Genomic DNA, 25,056 nt, shown 5'->3' with positions numbered 1-25,056 from the left:
TCTAGATATAGATCTCTCTCAGTGTTATATCCTGGGTCCCCTTCTTTTCTTCTCCTATACTGCTTTCCCAGGTGATCTCATCAGTTCCCATAGATTTAATTTTAATTTCTAAGCTGATAATTCTCAAATCCACCCCAATTTCTCTGCTGACCTCCAATCTCACATCTCCAACTGCCTTTCAGACATCTCAAACTGGATGCCCAGTAGACACCTTAAATTCAGCATGTCCAAAATGAAATTCATATCTTTTCCTCTAAACTCTCCCCCCTGCCCTTCCTCTATTACTATAGTGGGCAACACCATCATCCCATCCTTCTGGTTCACAACCTAGGAGTCATTCTTGACTCCTCATTAACTCTCATCCTGCCAGATGCAATGTGTTTACAAGGCTTGTTGATTTCACCTTTGCACTATCTTTCCAATATACCTGCTTCTCTCCTCTGACACTGCCACCATTCTGGTTTAGGCCTTCATCATCTCACACTCGGATTATATTAATAACCTATTGGGTCTGCCTGCCTCAAGCCTCTCTCCACTCCAATCCATCTGCCATTCAGTAGCTAAAGTGATAAGTGCAGGTCTAATCATATTAACTCCCCTAGTCAACAAATACCAATGGCTCCCTCTTGTCACTAGGATTAAATACAAAATGCTGTTAGGCATTAAAAACCCTTTTAGAATCCAGCCCCACCCCAACCCCACCTGTTCAGTTTTCTTATACTTTATTCTCTGACACATATTCTTTGATTCAGGGACTCCTGCCTCCTTGATATTCCACAAACAGGACAATCTCTTGGCTCCAGGCATTTTCTCTGAAGTCCCCCATGCCTGGAATGCTCTTTCCCCCCTCCATTCCAACAACAGATTTCCCTGGCTACCTTTAAGTACCAATTAAAATGCCATCTTTTACTTGAAGCCTTCCCCAAATCTTCTTCTTCGTCTTCTTTATTTTTTTTTTGCAGGACAATGAGGGTTAAGTGACTTGCCCAGGGTCACACAGCTAGTAAGTGTTAAGTGGCTGAGGCCGGATTTGAACTCAGGTCCTCCTGAATCCAGGGCCGGTGCTCTATCCACTGCACCATCTAGCTGCCCTAGCTGTGTGACCCTGGGCAAGTCACTTAACCCCAACTGCCTCACCAACCCCCCCCCCCAAAACAAACAAACAAATAAACAAACAAAAGATCAAATCTAAAGCTCTCCTTGGCATTTAAAGCTCTTCAAAACCTGGCCCCTTCCTGCCTTCCCAATATTCTTATATCTTACTTCCCTTTACATTGTCTATGATGCAGTTACATGGGCTTATTTGCTGTTCTTTGGCATCCCATCTCCGGATTCCATGTCTTTTCACTGGCTTCCCCTATATGTATATAATGTCTTTCCTCATCTCTGCTTCTTGGCTTTCCTGGTCGCCTTAAAAACTCCACTTTAATCCTACCTTCTATAAGAGGCCTTTCCCATTCCAATCAATACTAGTGCCTTCCTTTGGAGATTGCCTCCATTTAAAGCTCTATATATCTTGCATGCATATAATTGTTTGCCTATGGTCTGTCCCATTAGAATGTGAGCTCCCAGAAGGCAGGAACCATGTTTTTGCTTTACTTTGTATGACTTGTGACTGGCAATAGTAGGCACTTAATAAAAATTCTTTGACCGACTGATATTTTTATCTCCCTCAGTTAAATGCAAGATTCTAAAAAAAAAAATGCAAGGTCCTTAAGGGCTGTGTCATTTTTATTTTAACATCAACACCTGGGGCCTAGCAAAGTGTCCTTCACATGGTAGGGGCTGAATAAATGCTGATTGGATTGAAATGAATTTGTGCATATCAAATCTATCATCTTGACTCTGAGATCCATAAGACCAGGGTTTGTGGAGGCTGTACACAGCATAGGATTAATTAGCATACAGGATTATGTTTAGCCAAACTACAATTTATGAATTTACTTAAACTTAATATTTTGAAATTTTCTCTCCCTGACTATTTTTTGGATTAGTAAGAACTGGCTGCTACAACTGGTGTTTTTGAATTATATGAAAAACAACAGAAGTATTTTGACTAATGGTAACTTTTCTATATATTTTTGAATAATCAGAAAAATATAAAAACATTCATCTAATTTTTATTATACATGTATACCAATACCCCTTGCAAATGCAGCATAAAAAAGAACCATTTCTTCTCTTCACCTACCTTCTCCTTTCCCCAAACTCAAAACTACCATTAGAATTTTTTTCTCAAAATATAATTAGGAACTAAAAGACTTAAATAACTGGAAAACGAAAATGGACACAGAAAATATTAACTATTAAGTATAATATTTGCTATAGAAATGTGTTATCTTTTCCTGCATTTGGGACCTATAGTATTTATAATTCTTCCTTATGAGGTATTTTATTTAGTGTTATAATTTATTCAGTATTATAGAATATTCATATCTGCTCCTTATCAGAGGGTTCCTCAATAGATGATGGATGTTTTTTTCCAGCCAAAGCAACTCATGACATTTCTATTAAGTCATGGAAAAGTTTGTGAAATGCATCAGTGGAGAAGTACATAAATAAATTAAATCAGTGATCCAAGAAGAACAAATAGGAAATATGAAACATTTATAATGTGGATTATGTGGAGAAAGAATTACAAGTTTAATTTTCTCAATTCTTTTTTTATTGTTTTCAAGAAAATGAATATTTGGAAAGGGAAAGCGTTGGGTATTCTCACTGAACAATATAGCCTTTTCAGAAGTTGAGCACTTTGCAGCTGTACTGTATTAGCAACACGTGATAGGAACATGATTTGAATTAGATCTAGCTAGGGGAATTCCAGAGTAGAGCACCCTTTGTGAAGTGTAACAGAAAGTGTTGTATTTCATCTTAAAATGTGATGACTACTGACAATGGCAAAGTGATTAATTCTTTTACTGAAAATCTTTTCTTCTATAAGCAATAACCTGCAGGGATTGTTTGTACATATTGTAAAAAAAAAGTATCAATTTTCCAAGTTATTTTGTCATTTCTCAAATAAAAAAATCCAGAATTAGGTCAATATGATCCAGTAACAAATATGATCAATGTCAAGTTGACATTAATTCCACAATGTATGATGTAAGCTATACATCTCTGCCTACTACTTACTCCCTATTTCTGTCTCTCTTTCTATTTGCTATTGTTGTTCACTTGTGCCCAAATCTTCATTTGGAGTTTTCTTGGCAAAGATACTGACGTGGTTTGCCATCTCCTTCTCTAGCTCATTTTACAGATGAGAAAAGTAAGTCAAAACAGGATTGTTCAGGGTCACATAGCTAGTAAGTGTGGCTTGATCTGAACTTAGAAAGACGAGTCTTCCTGACTTCAGGTCCATCACTCTCTTTAGGCCCAGGCACACCACCTACCTATTTCTCTTTCTCTTTCTCTTTCTCTTTCTCTCTCTCTCTCTCTCTCTCTCTCTCTCTCTCTCTCTCTCTGGCTCTGGCTCTGGCTCTGGCTCTGGCTCTCTCTTTCCACATATATATGTATACATATCCTATAACCTCTTAAAATAATTGAATGTAAATAATAATTACTATAATTAGTCACATATTTTAAAGTCATAAATTCATTGTGTTAATCAAATGCATACTCTAATGCCATACAAGACTGAAGGAATGGGTAATGTTTAACCTGGAAAACAGAATACTCAGTTGGGGCATGATAGTTGCCAGTAAGTGATTCTGAATCCCTGCCTGTTTATGTAAAAAACCTTATTCCTCTTTCCCACCTGCCCATTCCCTTACTTCCATCCCCTTCAACTCTAACCCCCCCCCAATATTACACTATAGATTTGCCCATCCCTTACACTGTACTTTCTAGAATGCCAGCCACATAATTAACAAACTGACTTTCTCTTAAACCATTTCATTTCATACTCCTTTGAAGCCAGAAGTATTCATTTTAGATCAGATCCTCTCCTATTGACATTGTGTCCCTAACTATACTAGCATCACTTTTTACTCATGCATTTTGCTTAAAGAAGTCATGTCTAGATTCTCCTCTTACCATCATCACTATATAACCTCTTCTCCTGAGAGGCCTATTCAATCCAAATCAATCACTCAATTCTATTGGGTTATGTAATCTATTCCTACCCTCCCTGCCCCACTTCCTTCTGGGCATTATTCCTTCCTCAGTGAATTCAGTGCCTGCCTCACAGTATTTCTCTCCATCATAACTCCTGCCCTCACATTAGGGGACTTCAACATACATTTGATGCTCCCTCAACTTACTCTAACTTCCCAGTTCCTTAATTTACTCAGTTCCTTTGACTGACTATCTTGCATACAACCTTATCTAAACTCTAAGATGGTTATATACCTTTGATCTTGCCATCAGCCACAAGTGTTCTGCCTCCATGCTTATAAACTCCATAATTATGTTATCTGATCTTAATCTTTCATAATTATCTCTGTTCCTCAACCAAGTTCTAACACTGTTCTTCATTTCCATTGTGACCTCTAATTCTTCCACCTCTCAGTTCTTTTCCAGGCATTCTCCCTTCTCATTCTTGACCCCTTGGTAAATTAATACAACTTTACACTATCTTTTATACTCAAATTCTCTTCCACGTTGGAGTATCACCAAAATGCCTTGCTCAAACCCAATCTTGCATTATTCTTGCCATCCACCTCCTCTGTTCCTCTCCAAGTGCTGATAAACAACTGAAGGAAATCATGAAACTGTACTGACTGGGTCCACTACAAGTTAATTCTATATTATCTTGATTGGGTCCAAAATGAAACAAAGTAATTTTTTAATACTTCCCCAAATTCCTCTCTCTATCACCATAGCAGCTATTCAAAATCTTTTCATCTCGCCTCAAATTTCCTAAGGCAGTCTGTCCCCCAACACCTTGGCTGAAGACCTCTATTCATACTTCACTGAAGAGAGTGAGGCCATTCAAATATCACGTCCCTCTTCTTACATGATATTTCACAATACATTCAAACTGTATACTTGACCTGAATATTAAAGAATATGACACAAAGAAATTAAAAGGGGAGTTTAGTATACATATTTCCCAGCGTTGGGTAGGAGATGAATTCTTTGTATTGTGGAAATTTATTTTGATTTGGGGACCCTACCTTTAGGCTGAAATTAGAAAGCCTTAGGCCCTCAGGGTCTCTCCCCCTCCTCCTCAGCTTCAGCTGAGTGCAAAAGCCCCGTGGGCTATACAAGACGCCAGGTCAGACAGCTGGGGGGAAAAAAAGCCCCCAGCTCCGACCTGAGCGGAGCTATCTGAAGGATCGCGGATGGCCTGTGCTGAGGCATAAGGCTCGAGAGCACCCCCCCACACACACACCAGCTGCAGCTCTGGCTGGTGGATTAGCTTGGTCTGTGGGGGCGAAGGAAGCCCCGAGATTTGAGTGGAGAGAAGAAAAGGTATATATAGACCTGGGAGTTAGATAGAAAAAGGAGGAAGGAGACTAGAAGGAGACGGACTAGATAAAGAAGGAAGGAGACTAGAGGGAGATGGACTAGAAAAAGAAGGAGCGAGGACGGACTAGATAGAGAGACAAGATTAAGGAGGGGGGATGACTAGAAGAGGACAGACTAGAGGAGACTCGAGGACGGACTAGGAGGGAGGCTGACTAGAGGGGAGCTGGGACAAGGACGGAGGAGAGTTCGGCTCGGAAAAGGAGAGACGGGTCTGACAAGGTTACAGGCCTTAATACAAACCAGGGAAAGTGTAACTTGCCCTGAGGCCGGAGGCGGCTAAGGCCCTTATTGTACTCAAGAAGTTCAAGGCGCAGCAGGTGCGAAAGAAACTGCAGGAAAGCAGGTTGTGCACTTTATTTCCCTGTATTCCTACTTTTAAATAGTATCTCATAAATAAACTCTGCTTTGATTATTTGGTTAAGAGGCTTCTTAATCTTTAGTCTATCAGTTTGGGAGCAGTGTGGTGGAACTTTATAAACAGCCCATATTAAATTAAACGAAGTCAGGTAGCCAAATAGTCAACAGTCCCCAGTCTAGTCATCCATAGTTTAGCCCCCCAAAATTAGCCCTAGTCACCAAAAATATTCTAACAGTATACAGTACATTTCACTTTGCATCAGCCCGTGTAATTCTTTCCAGCTTTTTCTGAGAGCATCCTGTTCATCATTTCTTTTCTTCTCATTTCTTATAGCACAATAATGTTCCATCACAATCACACCCCACAATTTGTTCAGTCATTCCCTAATTGATGGACATTCCCTCAGTTTCTTAATTCTTCATACCAGAAAAGATCTTCCATAAATATTTTTGTGCATATAGCTCCTTTAACTTTTTGATTTTTATCTTTTTTTTTTTGGATATTGACCTAGTAGTGGCATTACTAGTTCAAAGGGTATGCATAGTTTTATAGCCCTTTGGTCATAGTTAGGAGATGAATTCTTAACCAAACAAAGAGAAGCAATTACAGAAGATTTTAAAAAAAGGATAATTTTGATTACATGAAATTGAAACAATTTTTGCACAAATAAAATTAATAGATATACTATAAGAAGGGAAGTGGTAAAATGGGGGGGATTCTTTGTCTCGAATATCTTTGATAAGAGTTTGATATACAAGATGTATAGACAACAGAAACATGAAACCACAAGCCATTTCTCAATAGAAGAGCAATCAAAGTGAGAGAAAAGACTATATTTGGATTCTTCTCAGAGCCCTAAAGGCAAAAAGTGAGTCTGGTTTCAAGCCCTACAGCTTTGTTGCTCAAAGCTCCCAGTAGGGGGCGCCCAGCATGTGGGGCTCTGGGGCCCAAGGCCCTTTTGGGCCCAAGTAGGTCCCAAGCAGGGCCTAGAGCAGGGCCGAGGTTTTATGGGAGTCGGGCTGGGCTGGAAGTTCACCTTGAGGTGCCCAAGGTGATGCCCACGTGACCCGATGTTCAAACCCCGACTTAAATTTTGTTTCTTCACAAGTTATGTATGGTTATGTGTTCATATATCACTATTCTAGTGAGGAATGGGGACCTTCTTGCCCAGAATAAGGTTACGGCCTAGTGCCACAATCTGATTGGTCAACTGGTATCACCTGATGGGTTCTTATGCTGTTACTGTTATTCTGTATAAATAGCAACTATAATAACTGAAATAACTTAAATGTAAATGGGGGATAGTAAAATACCTTAATGTGATTGGTCGGGAGGGACGCCTTGAGGGGTATAAATAGAGGTGAGGGATCTCAATTCAGTGCACTTTCTGGCACATTCAGAAGAGTGCCCATCTTCAAAGATGAATAAAGATGCTTTCAACCACACTCTGCTGCCTGCTTGGATTCTTTGAGCTGTGTTTCTAACAAAAGGATATGAACAGGGGCAGCTAGATGGCACAGTGGTTAAGCATTGGCCCTGGATTCAGGAGTACCTGAGTTCAAATCTAGCCTCAGGCACTTGACACTTACTAGCTGTGTGACCCTGGGCAAGTCACTTAACCCCCATTGCCTGCAAACAAACAAACAAACAAAAAAACAGGTCAAAAGGATATGAACAGAGTTCTCAAAAGAACTGCAATCTATTAAAACCATATGAAAGAATACTCCAAATCACTCATAAAAGAGCAAACTGGCCAAGATGATGAAAGTTGGGAGGTTGTAGAATGAGGCTGGTATAACCATTCTAGAAAGTAATTTGGAATTATGCAAGAGGATTGACTATCATATACTAATTCCATTGCTAGGCACTTACTTTTAGGAAGTAATTGAAAAAAAAAAAAAAGAAAGGCTGTGAAAAAGCAGTGTGTGTGTGTGTGTGTGTGTGTGTGTGTGTGTGTGAGAGAGAGAGACAGCAAAGAACTGGAAAAAAATAAATACCCATTGGGAGCAGCTAGGTGGCGCAGGAGATAAAGCACTGGCCCTGGATTCAGGAGGACCTGAGTTCAAATCCAGCCTCAGACACATGACACTGACTAGCTGTGTGACTCTAGGCAAGTCACTTAACCTTCATTGCTCCGCAAAATAACAATAATAATAATAATAATAAATAGCCATCGATTATGGAATAGTTAAGCAAACTGTGGTACGGGAATGTAATCCAATATTATGCAGCTAAGAAGTGATAACCATGATGAATAGGAGAAGACATATGAACTGAAGTAACCACAACCAGTAAAGTACAAATAATGACTACAAAATGAAAATGGAAATAACAAAAAATGAATACTGTTAAATTATAAAAGACAAGGTTGACCCTAAAGAAATTATATGTTACCTCCATAACTTCTTTATAGAACTGAGAGCCATAGGTATTATCATTATATATCACATCAATTTTTTTTCAATGGACTGATCGGTTTTACGGAATTTGTTTTCTTAATTTATTTTCTTTTTTTATTAAGAGATGATTCTCTGGTATAAACAAAAGTTGAGAACTATCTTTACATGTAACAGAAAAAATAAAATACCTTATATGTAAAAAAAAAAAAAAAAGAGATGAGTCTCTGGGAGGAATGAGATTACCTTCACTCCTCCCAGGAGGAAATGTCAGAAGAAATAAAGAACATTGAGGAAATGCAAGAACAAAAGATAGCAATAAAACTCTTTTATATTTCCAGGTGATGTGAGCAATAAGATGGAGGAGTGAACATTTTCTCTGTTCCCTACAACCTCTCAAACCTCTCTAAAACAGAAATTATATACCAAATATAAAGCAACATCAGCTGATTTCATGATCTAAGATATTCAGAATCCAAGAGAAAAAAAAATTCCAAAAGTCTATTAACTGATGCTGAGCTCACTCAGTACCCTTCTCCCACCTAACACACTACTAGCAGCAAGGGAATACCAGAATACCTAGTTACATAATACACACTCACAACAAAACCTACTCCTATACCGTAGTCTTCCCCTTTCTAGTCCTATGAAAATCCCAGTTCCAGGCTGTGGAAATTTGGTCTTGGCAGACAGCCATCACTAACTTTCTCAACCTGTCAGGAACAAAAGCCTGCCATGGACCACAACCAGGAAGCAACAGTGCCACAAAGCTACAAAATGCTGATGCCAGGCCAAAGAATTAAGGAACAGAGGAAATATGACAGGACACCAGGATATGACATCATATGTCTGCAGGAGTGGGAAGTACTCCACTAAGCTTGAAGTAAAAAGTATAGCATCAAGCTGGGGTCATTTTTAACCAGCCCAAAGTCACCTGGGATAGAGACCTAGGCTAATGAAGCATGAATTGCCCAGCTTGGGTGTAGGCTGAGACACTTTGAGATCCAATCCTCAAAGAAACCACAATGACAGGGGAGAGAATCAGAAAATGAGCATAGAGGAAAATAAGAGGAGAGAGGATAAAAGACTGAAATTAGGAAAGCTTTCAGGAGGAAGAAAACTCAAAGATCTTGAATATATGCAGATAAAATAGTAACACTAGAAGGAAACATGGCCTCCAATAGACTGGAATACTAGTCTACTACTCTAAAAGATGAATTCAGGACCCATGAATTAATGTTGAAGGAAAAAGGGGGAAATGATTTAATTTGTGGTTTTAAAAAAAAGTGAAAATTAAGATAGCAGAATTTATTGCCTATTTATAGCAAAAATAAGGGGAAAGAGAAAAGACTGGGATCTACAATGGCAAACCTCGTCAAAGAAACAAGAGAAAACAACATATTGGCAATGCAAAAACATAGATGTGAAGGACAATTTAGAAAGAGAAGCAAAAAAAAATAACATTAAAATAAAATATGCTCACATGCAAACTATACTGATCTCAAAGACAGGATATGTAGACAACTTAAGGATCGAAGAACTCCCAAAAGAACAGGGGAAAGTACCCCAAACCCGTAACACTATAATAAAAGATAATAGAACTGCCAGAACTTCTAAACATAGGAAATGAAACTCCAATTGACAGACTGCCTGCTGAAAAAAAAAAAAAAACCAAGGCTAAAAATTCCAAGGCAAAGAACAAATCCTATAAGTGATCAGGAGAAAAACCTTCAAATACAAGGGAAAGGAAATTCAAATAACACAAAAGATTATTCTGCATCCACTAGGAGATGGAGAAAGGGATGTTCTGAAGAGTGATGGAGTGAATGGATGAAACAATCCAATAAAATGAAAAAAGACTGACAGATTGGAATCCACAAAAGCATCTGACAAGCCAAAACAAACATCCAAAGAATAAAAAGGGAGAAATAAGTACATTAAGACAAAAGAGGGAGCTAGGTGGTGCAGTAGATACAGCACTGGCCCTGGATTCAGGAGGACCTGAGTTCAAATCCAGCCTCAGACACTTGACAGTAGTTGTGTGACCCTGGGCAAGTCACTTAATCTCATTGCCCCACCAAAAAAAAAAAAAAAAGACCCTGGACAAGTCACTTCACGCTCATTGCCCTGCAAAAAATAGACAAAAGGAACCATTGACAACCAACCAGTACTGTAATAAACTTATATGTTCCAAATGCCTTAGCATCAAAATTCAGAAAGAAAACATCTGAACTAGAAGACATAGTGACTACAGACTGCTATAGCCTTCTCTGTTTTGGACAAGCCTAAGAGAAAGATAAACAAAAAGGAAAACTATGGGACTGAACAAAATGCTGGAGAAACTAGAGCTAAAAGACTTATGATGCCTTCTAAATGGAACAGCAAATGTACGTTTTTCTCAGAACAATCCAAATTCCACTAGATAAAACTTTTTTAAAAATACTGAACATGTACTAAGACACAGAAATATTGTAAACAAATATAAAAAGAAATTGTTAATAATCCTTTATAGACCTCAATGTAATAGAAATAGTCATTGGTTTAGGCTATCAAAAGATTTTAGATTCAAATGTAGACCTAACAATGAAATACTAAATAATGAATCATTAAAAGAACAAAGAAGCTAGGTGTTGCAGGGGATCTCAGAAAATTCCTGGTGACTTCAGGTGTGAAATGAAAATTAAAACAACTCTGAGGTACCACCCCACAACTATCAGATTGAATAATAGTAACACGATACTACTAGAGGGAATGTAAGAAAATTGAGACAACTAATGCTATGAAATGATTCAAGAATTTTGGAGATCAATTTGGATTTATGCCCAAAGGGCTATCAGACTGTGCATACCAGCTGACCAAGCAATATCACTACTAGGTCTCTATCCCAAAGAGATTTAGAAAAAAAAAAAAAAGAAAAGGACTTAAATGTACAAAAATATGTATAGCAGCTCTTCTTGTGGTGGAAAAGAATTAGAAATTGAGATGTCCATCAATTGAGAAATGGCTGAATAAATTGTGGTATGTGATTGAGATGGAATACTATTGTGCTATAAAAAATTATGAGTGGGATGCTCTCAGAAAAACCTGGAAAGACTTATATGAACTGATGCAAAGTGAAATGAGCAGAACCAGAACATTGTACACAGTAACAACAATGCTGTACTGTGAACAGCTGTGAATGACTTAGCTATTCTTAGCAACACAAAGATCTAAGATAATTCAGACGGACTTATAATGAAAAATGCTACCAATCTCCAGAGAAAGAACTGATGGAGTCTGAATGCAGATCAAAGCATACTTAAAAAAAAAAAAAAAAACATTTTTCTTGCAGTTTTTTTGTGGTTTTTTTTGGTCTGTTTTCTTTTACAACATGACAAATATGGAAATATGCTTTGCATGAAAAATTGTGTGCTTTATTAAGAAGGGGGCAGAGGGGGGCAGCTAGGTGGTGCAGTAGATAAAGTACCGGCCTTTGATTCAGGAGGACCTGAGTTCAAATGCAGCCTCAGACACTTGAAACTTATTAGCTATGTGACCCTGGGCAAGTCACTTAACCCTCATTGCCCCATTAAAAACAAAAAACAAAAAACAAACAAAAAAAAAAACTCAAAAGTTTTTTAAAAAGTGCTTTAGGGCAGCTAGGTGAAGCAGTGGATAAAGCACCAGCCCTGGATTCAGGAGGACCTGAGTTCAAAACTGACCTCAGACACTTGACACTAGCTGTGTGACCCTGGGCAAATCACTTAACACCTCATTGCCCCGCAAAAAAAAAAAAAAAAATTAGTAATCATATATTAGGGGGCAGCTAGATGGCGCAGTGGATAAAGCATCAGCCCTGGGTTCAGGAGTACCTGAGTTCAAATCCGGCTTCAGACACTTAACACTTACTAGCTGTGTGACCCTGGGCAAGTCACTTAACCCCAATTGCCTCACACACAAAAACAAAAAAAAAGTGCTTTAAACTTTTTACATGTAATTGGAAAAATAAAATATTAAATTTTTAAATTTTTAAAAAGAAATTAAGTATGATCTAGTTATCTTATTCTTCTAATGTTAACTTCTGTCATTATTTAATCAATAGTCAATCTGCTGGGGTGAGAAATGCCTAACTTTTGTCAGGAAATCACAAAGACTATAACAAATTATGTACCCCCAAACTGAGAAATAAATTAAAATGGATACTACTGCACTAATTTTTTATATCATTTGTATGCATATATTCATTCTCCATCTTCTGGAGTCACAAGAAAAAGAATATTACTTAGAAGATGTAATTGAAAATAATTTTTAAAAGATTCAATCTTTAGCAAAGTTGCATAAACCTCCAAAAATAACCAACATTTCTGTATGTTACTAATAAAATTCAGCAAGAAGACATAGAAAGAGAAATTCCATTTTAAATAACTACAGACAGTATAAAATACCTGCAAGTCTACTTACCAAGACACAAATAGGAAGTACAGGAACAAAATTACAAAATACTCGTTATACAAATAAAGACATCTAAATAACTAGAGAAATATTAATTGTTCATGGGTAGATAGAGCCAATATGATAATTTAGTTGGTGCTATGCCAATCAAAATGTCAAGTTTATTTAAGAGAACTGGAAAAATAATAAATATAAAAAATAATAAAAATAAAAAATAATAAACTAGAGAAACAAATGGGTTTCCATGTTAAACAAAGTTTGACATAAAAGAATCAATGTCGTGAATACTTTATAGTTCTTGTAGCATGACTAATAGTCACATATATGCATCTAAATGTTTTATACACCTTGGATGTTATCATTCAGTCATTTCAGTCATGTCTGACTTTTCATTACTACTTTTGTGGTTTTCTTTGGCAAAGATACTGGAGTGGTTTTGTGTGTCCTTTTACAGCTCATTTTACAGATGAGGAACCGAAGCAAACAGGTTTAAGTGACTTGCTCAGAGTCACACAGCTAGTAAGTGTCTCAGGCCACATTTGAACTCAGGTTTTTTTAATGCCAGGCCCAAAGCTTCATCCACTGAGACACCTAGCTGCCCCATATATCCTAGATACCAAAGCCTTATTAGAGAAATTTGATACAGATATTTTCCAAACTGGATCACTTCCCTTCTTATCCTAGATGTATTAATACTGTCTGTGAAGAATCTTTTCAGTTACAAGCAATCAAAGTTATATATTTTTTCTTTTATAACTGCCTCTATCTCTTGTTTGGTTAAGAATACATTTCTTACCCATAGCTATGAGAAGTACATAATCTGTTTCTCCTCTATTTTTTAAGTAATACAGTCTTTAATATTAGTCCTATATCCATTTAGATTATATTGGAGAGTGAGGTATATAAGATTGATATAAGCCTAATTTCTGCAAGACTGATAAGACTGCTTTCCAGTTTCCTCGCAGTTTTTCTTAACAGGGAGTTTTCCCCTGGGTAACATTTTCTACTTTATCAAAGACTGGGTTACTGAGTTCTATTGTTTCCGAATATCTCCCTTGTGCAGTCTTTTCCATTAATCTATTTCTCTATTTTTTAAATAGTGCCAGGTCATTTTGATGATTGTTGATTTATAATAATATAGTTTGAGGTCTGAGACTGTATTCCCTCTTCATTCTTACTTTTTAAAAACCATTTCCCTAGAGGCAGCTAGGTGGCGCAGTGGATAGAGCACTGGCCCTGGATTCAGGAGTACCTGAGTTCAAATCCAGCCTCAGACACTTGACACTTACTAGCTGTGTGACCCTGGGTAAGTCACTTAACCCTCATTTCCCTGCAAAACAAACAAACAAACAAACAAACAAAAACATTTCCCTCAGTACTCTTCATAGAAAAAGTAAAGTTCATGAGGTTGGAAGGTTTAGGGGAAAGACAATGAGTTTAGTCTGGACATACTGAGTTTTTTGATGTCTATCAGGTAACCAATTTGAAATATCTAATAGGTCGGAGATAATGTGAGACTAGAGCTCAGGAAAGCAAGGTAGGATGGATATGTAGATCAGGGAGCCATTTGCACAGATGAGGTTACTGAGTGAGAGAAGAGGGACCACGACAAAGACACAGTATCTCCACATATCAAAACCATGATACTGGGCAGCTAGGTGGCACAGTGGATAGAGCACCGGCCCTGGAGTCAGGAGTACCTGAGTTCAAATCCAGCCTCAGACACTTAACACTTACTAGCTGTGTGACCCTGGGCAAGTCACTTAACCCCAATTGCCTCACTTTAAAAAAAAACAAAAAACAAAAACCATGATACTGATGCTAATGTGGTAAAGGAGAATGAGGGAACTACAGACTGGTAGGAACAGAACCAAAAAGAAGCAGTTTTACAAAAATCTAGGGAGGAGAGAGTGGCCAACAATGTCAAAAGCTGCAGATAGGTCAAGAAGGATAAAAATTAAGAAAAAGCCATTTGATCATTGATAATTTTAAATTATGCATTATGTGGGCTTTTTTTTTAAAACTAAATTTTTCATTAAGGGAGAGGTTTCTGTAGAGTGGCATTAGGAAGTAACAGTGATTTTGTTTTTAAAGCATCAGTACAAAGAAAGGGAAGTGTACCGGCCTTTATTAAGCATCTAATATATGCCAGGCACTTTACTAAGTGCTTTACAAACATTCTCATTTCATCCTCACAACAACCTTGGGAGTTGGTTATCATTACTCCTATTTTATGGCTGAGGAAATTGAGACAGACAGAGATCAAGTGACTTGCCCAGATTCATACAGCTATGTCTGGGGTTGTTTGAATTCAGGTCTTTCCAACTCCAGGTCCACTGCTTTATCCACTGAGTCCTCTACCAGCCTTTAACACCGAATGAAGTGGGTAGAACAAGGTAAGTAATTTATACAGTGAGCACAATGTTATAGAGAAAAATAACCATGAAATATTTAAGAACTGTGATCAATTCAATGACCAACTAAAACCCCAGAAGAGTTTGATAAAGCATGATATAGCATGCTACCCATCACTTGCCAGAGAGGTGATGGATACAAGATACAAAATGAGATACCTATTTTCAGACATTGCTGATGTGTGGATCTATTGTGCTTACTTATCCATGCTTATCTGTCAAAGGTGAGGTGATTTTTTTTAATTTGGAAGAGGACTTAGATGGAATGAAGGGCATAAGTGATATCAAGGTCAAAAAAAAAAGAAAGAAAAGAAAGTCACTGAAGCATTTAAAAAAAGAAACAAGATAAAAAAGCAGGTTTAGAGGGAGAACCACTAGGAGGACAACTATAAAAGTAATGTGTTGAATTTGTTATAGGCTTTTAAAAATAGGCTATTTGCAATGATTCGGTGTTTAATTAACAATGCTCTTTTTCTGGTCTTCTTATAGAAAAATTTTGTCATTTGTTGTCTGTCAAGTATCGAAATTTTTAAAAAAATTATTTAAGCAAAACACAAGTTGGGCACAGCCAGGTGGCGCAGTGGATAGAGCACTAGCCCTGGATTCAGGAGTACCTGAGTTCAAATCCAGCCTCAGACACTTGACACTAGCTGTGTGAGACTGGGCAAGTCACTTAACTCCCATTGCCCCGCAAAAGAAGAGGAGAGAGGGGAGAGGGGAGAGGGGAGAGGGGAGAGGGGAGAGGGGAGAGGGGAGAGGGGAGAGGGGAGAGGGGAGAGGGGAGAGGGGAGAGGGGAGAGGGGAGAGGGGAGAGGGGAGAGGGGAGAGGAGAGGAGAGGAGAGGAGAGGAGAGGAGAGGAGAGGAGAGGAGAGGAGAGGAGAGGAGAGGAGAGGAGAAGAGAAGAGAAGAGAAGAGAAGAGAAGAGAAGAGAAGAGAAGAGAAGAGAAGAGAAGAGAAGAGAAGAGAAGAGAAGAGAAGAGAAGAGAAGAGAAGAGAAGAGAAGAGAAGAGAAGAGAAGAGAAGAGAAGAGAAGAGAAGAGAAGAGAAGAGAAGAGAACACAAGTTACACGTAAGAGAAGTTTATATATTTTTTCTATATTCCTCTTGTTTGTAGGCTGAAAATCTGATTTAGTGGGTGTTAAGCTCACATAAAAAATTTAAGTATGGGGCAGCTAGATGGCGCAGTGGATAGAGCGCTGGCCATGGATTCAGGAGGGCCTGAGTTCAAATCCAGTCTCAGATACTTAACACTTGCTAGCTGTGTGACCCTGGGCAAGTCACTTAACCCCAATTGCCTCACACACAAAAAAGAAAAAAAAATTCAAGTATCAATAAACATTTATTTAAAATTAAATGAAAGAACTCCCTGCTGTACAGAGAAACACAACTATTCTGTCATAGAGTTGTTTAGATTACATAAAGACAATTTATACACTTAAATCTTAAGAGAAGTAGTTCAGCATTTCTTAAATTGTTTTCAATACTCTTTACTACTTTTTCCTTAAGGCTCCTAAAACCTCCCCAATATTGCTCATCAGTAAAACTATTTTGTAATCATTTAACTGTTAAAAAGCCATGACTAAAAATAGTTAGGACTTACACAATTAGAGTCATTTTATTATAGCAATGGTTCTTTAAAAAGTCCAGGGAAAAAAAAGGAAGAAAAGGGAAGGGACAGTTCCCTGATGCCTTGACCAAGAGACAACTATTGATATATCCATAGCTCTACATAGGACCCCTCAAAACTGCCCTGAAAACTCAGAAGTCTCTTGGTTTTAGAATTCGAGTCACCTTCAAAATTAGACCCCAATACCTGTTAATACCATACGTATGAATATTGTTTCATACTTACAGGCTGAGGTTGCTCTGCAATACAGCAATTGAAACACAACCAGAATTCACTCATGCTTACGATCCAAAGTGCAAATAAAATATCAGTGACGTTTTCAAATCACAGCTCCAAACACTCCACAAAGAACTGTCCTCAGCCCAATAAATGTACAATTTATCCTGAAAAGATGACTGGTTGTTTTTTCTTTCCTAGAACTCAGGTCTCTCATACAGGTAACTGGATAAAGAGAGTTAAGATGCTTTTTCTGTCTTGGCTTCTTTTTCCAAAGGGTCTTATTTCTGGACCAACAGGAAAGAATAAAAACGGTGTCTTGTTCCAGGGATTTAACTTTTATCCTGAAAAGAAAAGAAAAAAAGTTAAATGAAACTTAGGATCAAAGGATATAATTAAATAGTTCTCAAAAGAACTATAAACAGGGGCAGCTAGGTGGTGCAGTGGATAAAGCACTGGCCCTGGATTCAGGAGTACCTGAGCTCAAATCTGGCCATAGACACATGACACTTACTAGCTGTGTGACCCTGGGCAAGTCACTTAATCCCTATTGCCCTACCCCCCAAAAGAACTACAAACAATTAATAAGCATTTGAAAGGATGTACCAAGTCACTAATATTAAGATCAATGAAAATCAAAACAAATTAGAGATTTCACTTCAAACCCAGCAAATTAGCCACTTTTGTTGCTGAATCAGCAAATTTCAAAACCACTGATAATTCTGATTACATAGCCAATGGGGGGAAAAAATTCTCCTAACTATATGAATGAATGTCCATGCATGCTTTAGTTCTCCAGTTTCATGGAAGTAGTTCCCCTAGAATCTTCCACATGGGCAACACCATCTTATAGAGTCTAAGTATGCGCCAAATCTCCATTAAATTTAAGATAATGGGATGTGGAAAGGGAGAGAGCCAAAATGTCAGAATAGAGGCAACAACTCAGGTAAAATCTTTCCAAACAACTTTAAAATAATGCATTAAACTGAATTCTAGAGCATCACATCAAACAAAGGTCAGGGTGAAACATTTTTCCAGCACAAGAAAATTTAAGAGGTCATTAGGAAAGGTTTATGACAATGAGGTTGGGACTGCCTTGAAGTGCATGTGATGACAACACCATCAATGGGTCTTGGAGGCATTTCCAGGAAGAGCAGAAACTGCTTTGGTAGCTCTCAGTCCAGAGACGGTAAGAAGATCAACAACTGGTCAGAAAAAGATTACAGGGACTCTCAGCTGACAATGGGACTAGGATTTGAAATTCCACTGAACATATGTAGTTCTGAATTGTAATTACAGACCAGAGAGGAGTACCTGTGGTTTTCAGAATAAAATGGGGGCCCTGGTCAAAATTCCAAGGCAGAGAGAAGTACTAGTGATTCTGGCTGCAGGGAAGCAGGGTCTTTTCCTGGTAAATACTAGAAAACAGACTAGGAGAGGAGCGACCATACCTTTCTTCATATTATACTACCTTAGAGGCACTGAAAACTTGCAGATTCCCCAGAACTAGCTTTGAAAACAGCAGTATAAAAAGACCTAAAGCTTGGGACAATGCTTTCCACACTCCCAGGTAAACAGAGCCAAATATTAGTATAAAGTTCAAAGTCAAGAAACAGGCTGGAAAATGAGCATATAACAAATAAACAAAAAAAAAATCTAACGATAAAAAACTACTATGGTGAAAGGGAAGATCAAAACACAAACTCAGAAGGTGAAAAATAGCTATAATCAAAACCTCTAAGAAAAATGCACATTAGACAGAATCCCATCAAGAAGTCTTGGAAGAGGTAAAGAAAGATAAAAGTGACAGAGGAAAAAACTGGGAAAAGAAATGAGAATGACTCCAAAAAATTGTGAAAAGAGAATTAATGGCTTGGTAAAAGAGGCACCAAAAATGCAAAGAAAAATAACACTTTAAAAATTAGAATTCGCCAAATGGTAAAAGAGACACAAAAATTCACTGAAAAATTCTCCTGAAAAAGCAAAATTGGCCAAATAAGAAAAGAGCTAGAAAACTTCACTGAAGAAAATAATTCCTTAAAAATTAGAATTGAGCAATGATACCATACTACATGATGATACCATGAACATCAAGAAACAATAAAACAAAAGTCAAAAGAAAGAAAAAATAGAAGAAAATATGATATATGACCTGGAAAACAAATGAAAAGGAGATAATTTAAGAATCTGAGGACTACCTGACAACATTTCTTTTTTCTTTTTCTTTCTTTTCTAGGGCAATGAGGATTAAGTGACTTGCCCTGGGTCACAGAGCTAGTACGTGTCAAGTGTCTGAGGCCAGATTTGAACTCAGGTCTTCCTTAATCTAGGGCCAGTGCTTTATCCACTGCGCCACCTAGCTGCCCCCAGACAATTAACGTTTAAAATAAGCTTAGATATATTTCAAGAAAGCATAAAGAATAAGTGCCTCAATATCTTTGATCCAGGGGATAAAACAGAAATGAAAAAACCTATAAATCACCTCCTAAAAGAGATCCCAAAATTAAAATTCCCTAGAATATTATAGCCAAATTTGGGAGCTCCCAGGTCAAAGAGAAACCAGAAGCCAGAAAGAAACATTGAAGTATCATTAGGCCACAGTTAGGACCACAGAAGATTTAGCAGCTTCCATAATAAAGCAGCAGAGGATTTGGAATATGATATTCCAGAAGGTAAAGGAGCTAGGATTACAATAAAGAACAACCTCCCTAGATAAACTGAGTATAATACTACAGGGGGGAAAACTGACTTTTAAATAAACAGAGGACTTTCAAGCACTCCTAATGAAAAGACCAAAGCAAAATAGAAAATTGACATTCAAACACATGACTAAAGAGAATCATGAAAAAGTAAACGCAAAAGAAAAATCATAATAGATACAATAAGGTTAAACTATTTATATTCCCATATGGGAAGATGATAATATCACTACTAAGAATTTTATCATTGGAGCACTTAGAAAAGAGTCTACATAAACAGAGGATACAGGTGTGAGTCAATTATATCGGGATGATCTCAAAAAATATATGAAGGGGTGAGAAAAAGGAATGTACTGGGAAGAGGGGGGAGGGAGAGGAAGAATGGGGGAAAATATCTCACATAAAAGAGGTGCACAAGGAAAAGCTTTAACAAAGGAGGGAAAAATTGGGATGTGGTTGTCAGTAACATTTGAACCTCACTCTAATCAGAATTGGTTCCAGGAGAGAGATATATATCTATACGGATATAGATATATAGATAGATGGATGGATAGACAGATGTATATGTATATGCACATACATATACATATATACACACACATGTACACTAATTTTAATATATTGGTGCAAAGAGGGAAGTGTGTGTATACATACATACATAAACACACATACACATATGCTCACTTGAATATATAAATCTATCTTACCCAATAGGGAAGAAGGAAGGGAAAGGGATAAGAGAAATGGGAGGGGGCAGATAAAAGGGAAGGGAGATTAAGAGAGGCAGAGGTGAGAAGTAAAACAGACTTTAGAAGAGGAACAGGGTAAAAATAAAGAGGAAGAAGGATAAACAGAAGAAAATAGGATGGAAGTAGTAACTCTACAGTTAGTAATGATAACTGTGAATGTGAATGGGATGAACTCATCCATAAAATGGAAGTAGATAGCAGAATGGATTAGAAACCAGAATCCAACAATATGCTGTTTATAAGAAACACACTTGAAATAAAAAGACACATATGGAGTTAAAATAAGATCTGGAGCAGAATCTCTTATGCTTCAGCTTAGGTAAAAAAAGGCAGGGTTAGCAAACATGATTTCAGACAAAGCAAAAGCAAAACCAGACCTAATTAAAAGAGATAATCAGGAAAATGACATTTTGCTAAAATAGATCATAGACAATGAAGTCATATCAAATTTTTTTGTGGCAAGTTCTTCTGGTAAAGGCCTCATTTCTCAAATATATAGGAAAAAACCAATGTTATAAAAATAAGAGCCATTCCCAAGGATGTGAATAGGCAGTTTTCAGAAAAAGAAATCAAAGCTATCTGTAGTCATATAAAGAGATGCTCTAAACTTCTATTGATTGGAGATGCAAATTGAAGCAACTCTGAGGTAACATTGCACACCTATCATATCAGCTAATATGACAGAAAAAGAAAAATGACAAATGCTAGAAGGGATGTGGAAAAATAGGGAAACTAATACACAGTTGTGAACTGGTCCAACTATTTTGGAAAACAATTTGGAACTATGCCCAAAGGGTTAAAAAAAAAATCTGTGCATATCCTTTGACCCAGCAATACCACTATTAGGTCTCTATCCCAAAGAGATGAAAAAAAACCCACCTATATGTATAGCAGCTTTTTTTGTAGTGCCAAAAGAAAAATATGTAAACTGAGAGGAAGTTCATTAATTAGGAGATGTCTGGAAAAGTTGTAGTTTGATTGTTATGGAATACTACTGTGCTTTAAGAAAAAAAGGAGGAAGATGGTTTCAGAAAAATCTGAGAACTATATGAATTGATGTAGAGTGAAGTGAGCAGAACCAGGAGATGATTATACATAGTAACAGCATTAGTGTAATGTGAAAGACTTAGCTACTCTGATCAAAACAATAGTCCAAGACAATTGCAAAGGTCTCATGATGGAAAATACCTTCTCACCTCCAGAGAGAGAACTGATAAACTGAGTGAAAGTGAAGCATATTTTTTCACTTTATTTTTCTTGCTTTTTTTAATGACAAGGCTAATCTGGAAATGATTTGTATGACTTCACATGTATAATTAACATACTGCTTGCTTTTTCAATAAGTGGGGGAGGGACTGAAGGGAAGGAAAAACTTGGAAATTTAAAAAAAAACTTAAAAAGCTTTACAAATAAAAAAATAATATTTTGGGGGGTGGGGCAGGATCAAAATAATCTCTTAATTATACCAACTTTATAGTAGGAGTTTCTCTATTCCAAGCCCTCCTCTTCTTAAAGACCTACATTGTCAAAATGTTGATTCATTCTAAGAAAAAGATTAAAATTTTTTTTAAAAGTTCCTTTCCTTTCACTGTAAAATTTAAACATCTTGCAAATGGTTAATCTGTTAGAAGTCAAAACCTGGAAAAAGTCGATGCATCTCAACAAGAATTTATTAAAAGCTTATAATGTTCCAGTTGGGGCGGCTAGGTGGCGCAGTGGATAAAGCACCGGCCCTGGATTCAGGAGTACCTGAGTTCAAATACGGCCTCAGACACTTGACACTTAACTAGCTGTGTGACCCTGGGCAAGTCACTTAACCCCCATTGCCCAGCAAAAAAAAAAAAAATTACAAAAAAAAAAAAGCTTATAATGAAGGCACCACTCTGCAGAAGGAAGAAAGATAAAAACTGAAATAATCTTTGCCCTCAAAGAGTTTATGTTCTCATGGCATTTATATTTTTATAGACTAAGATCTTATATATACAGAGATATAAAAAGTAGAAGAAACCAAACTCCAGTTTTATTGGTTTGGGGCTATTCCAATAAAGTTAAGACTATTCTGACACTTAAAAGTCATCTCTATCAACTTGTCCCCCAAAACTGCTCAATCTTCAGATGAGCACATTAGGTAAGCAATATCTGATAATCTGACATAAGACAGTGAAAATTTGTTTCCTGTCAACCTGACCAAAAATCACCTGAAGGCTCATTTTCTGTTGGTTTGCTAATGTCCTTGTTGACTTTATAACCTCAAAAGGAGAGATTTTTAATAGAAAAATACTATTTTCAACAGGGGAAAGTGGCTTCTTAAGAAAGTGAACAAAGTAATGTCCTAGGGACATTGCATTATTCAATAACACTATCTAGCTTGGTAGCTATAATTAGAACATTAAATTACATAACTCTTCCACCCTGAGGACTGTAGTGATTTTTGTTTGTTATTGTTGTTTAGTTATTTCAGTCGTATCTGACTCTTTGTGACCTAAATAGTTAATGGAGTGATTTGTCATTTCCTTCTCCAGCTCATTTTACAAATGAGGAAACTGAGGCAAACAGGGTTAAGTGACTTGTTCAGGGTCACACTGCTAGTAAGTGTCTAAGGATAGATCTGGTCTTAGTTCTTCCTGTCTCCAGGCCTGATGCTCTATCCACTGAGCCACCTAGATTCCGTTACAGTGTCTAGATAGTAAAAAATACAGTATATTTGCATTTCTGGGCTCAACTAAGTAAAGGAAATTTTCAATTTCTTATTTTAAAAGAGAGAAGAAAGAGGTTTTTGGGTGAACATTATTAATTTCTCTTCAATCATTTGTCACATTTGTAGTAAAGTTTTTAAATAAAATGTTTAAAAACATCTACATATGCTGAATATGACATATTAAAATCCATTTTTTAATCTTCCTATTATTTTGTACTTTCAATTGCTAGGCTTGATAATAAATTGATCATACTCAGGAACTTTGTTGCCTCATTTCAATTATGATAGAATGAGGAACGGAGTAAACAAAGGAAAGGAGATAATACACCTCTAGGCGAGGTTTTTTTCTTCTCCCTTACCCTTCCTTAAATATATAAGAATAAGTATCATTAAAGTGAACTCCATTTCAACATCTAGACAGAATACTTAAAATAGTGACTCTTCCTTGATGAAGTTCTTTTTAATATGGTTGATCAAAGTCATTACAAAATACACAATACAAATGTGGAAAATAAAAGTTCCCTTTGCTCATTTTGTTTAACTAGTTGTAGATTTTTAAAAATTTTGCTAACAATACATATACACAATCGATAATTCTGAAGGGTTATGTTGACACAAGAGGGAACATCCTATTCTTCAGCAGACTAAATTAGTTTTGCCTTGAATTTTAATGTCCACAGTTACTCATGCCATTCATCAAAAGCTTTGGCTATTTCTCCTTTCTATCATGAACTAAATACAGTCAAGGACTGCAGAAAAAGACTGTTAGAACTCTACAGAAATGTAGAGGAGAGATGAGGATAGGTAGATGATGTAGTTCAAATAGCTCAGCCACAAAGCAGGAGATAAGTAAGGAGGCAGCCTCAGAGTCAGAGCAAGAGACAGTATCCAAAACATCCAACACCAGGAAGACAAAGCATTCTAATCATGGCAGGTGACAGGCCTCAAATAGTGACCAATACAGGCTAGTTAGGTCTGGTGCACCAGTGAAAGCAGGGCCAGTCCAGAGTAGCATCTAGGAAACTTTTCCTAGTTTTTTCTCTGGCTGTTCACCATTCCTAGAATATTTTCACTCCTCATCTCCATCTACTGATTTCCCTGGCTCTCAGTTATTCCCAGCTAAAATCACATTTACTACTAGACTTTCCCAACCTTTCTTAATTTTGGTATCTTCCCTTTCAAAACTCTGTTGTCTCCCTCATTAGAATGTGAGTTCCTCGAGGGCAGGGGTTGTCTGTTTACAGGAGGAAAAGAAACAAGTATTTTCTTAGATCCCTAAGGTCAAGCCTCACAGAAAAAGTTAAATAAGATAGACAGAGGGCGTGAGGAATGGTTTTGTTCTGTTTCTATGATCTTAGAGAAAGATGATAAGTAGTGGGAGAATTAGGGGACTATACTGGAGATGGAAGGAAGATGATAGAGAGGAAAATCACTTTCTCACATAACAAAAGGTAAATGAGGGGCAGCTAGGTGGTGCAGTGGATAGAGCACTGGCCCTGCAGTCAGGAGGACCTGAGTTCAAATCTAGCCTCAAACACTAACACTTACTAGCTGTGTGACCCTGGGCAAGTCACTTAACCCCAATTGCCTCACAAAAAAAAGAGAGGTACAGGAGGTGAAGATTATTCAAATCAAGGCATCAACCATCCATCCATCCATTATCCCACTCCCCGCCCCCACACACAAACAGAATGAGCATTGTAGTGAAATACTTAAAATCAACACGGAAAGAAGTGGAAATAGTGAGACAGAAGAGGAGAATTTAAGGGAGGAAAGGATAGGTAAGGGAATAGTCAACCATAAGCAAAACCATTTGACTGTAAGAGTGACAAGAGTAGGAGGAATAAAATAGGCAGGAGTAAAATAGAGTAAAAAAACAATAACACCTGTGATCAGAGGTGGGGCAAGAGATAAATAAAAGGGGCAATGGAACAGAAATAGATAGCTTCCTTTATAGATCACAAGTTATTAGGAAACTCCTATTTTACCCCCCTTTTC

At 37.3% G+C, this 25,056-nt stretch overlaps 1 protein-coding gene across 2 annotated transcripts in view; it reads right to left on the bottom strand.

Moving 5' to 3' along the window:
- The window catches only part of CDC42SE2 (CDC42 small effector 2), a 132,695-nt gene that overhangs the window by 14,884 nt on the left and 92,755 nt on the right, over positions 1 to 25,056 (bottom strand). For both annotated transcript variants that reach the window (XM_043975825.1, XM_043975826.1), the window contains one exon: positions 16,922 to 17,256. In XM_043975825.1, the coding sequence (XP_043831760.1) occupies positions 16,922 to 16,975 (54 nt within the window). In that variant the 5' untranslated portion in view covers positions 16,976 to 17,256. The remainder of the gene's footprint in view (positions 1 to 16,921; positions 17,257 to 25,056) is intronic.

Source organism: Dromiciops gliroides, chromosome 1 (genome assembly GCF_019393635.1).
Source record: "Dromiciops gliroides isolate mDroGli1 chromosome 1, mDroGli1.pri, whole genome shotgun sequence".
NCBI classification, from domain to species: Eukaryota; Metazoa; Chordata; class Mammalia; order Microbiotheria; family Microbiotheriidae; genus Dromiciops; species Dromiciops gliroides.
This window is presented reverse-complemented; position numbering and strand designations above follow the sequence as displayed.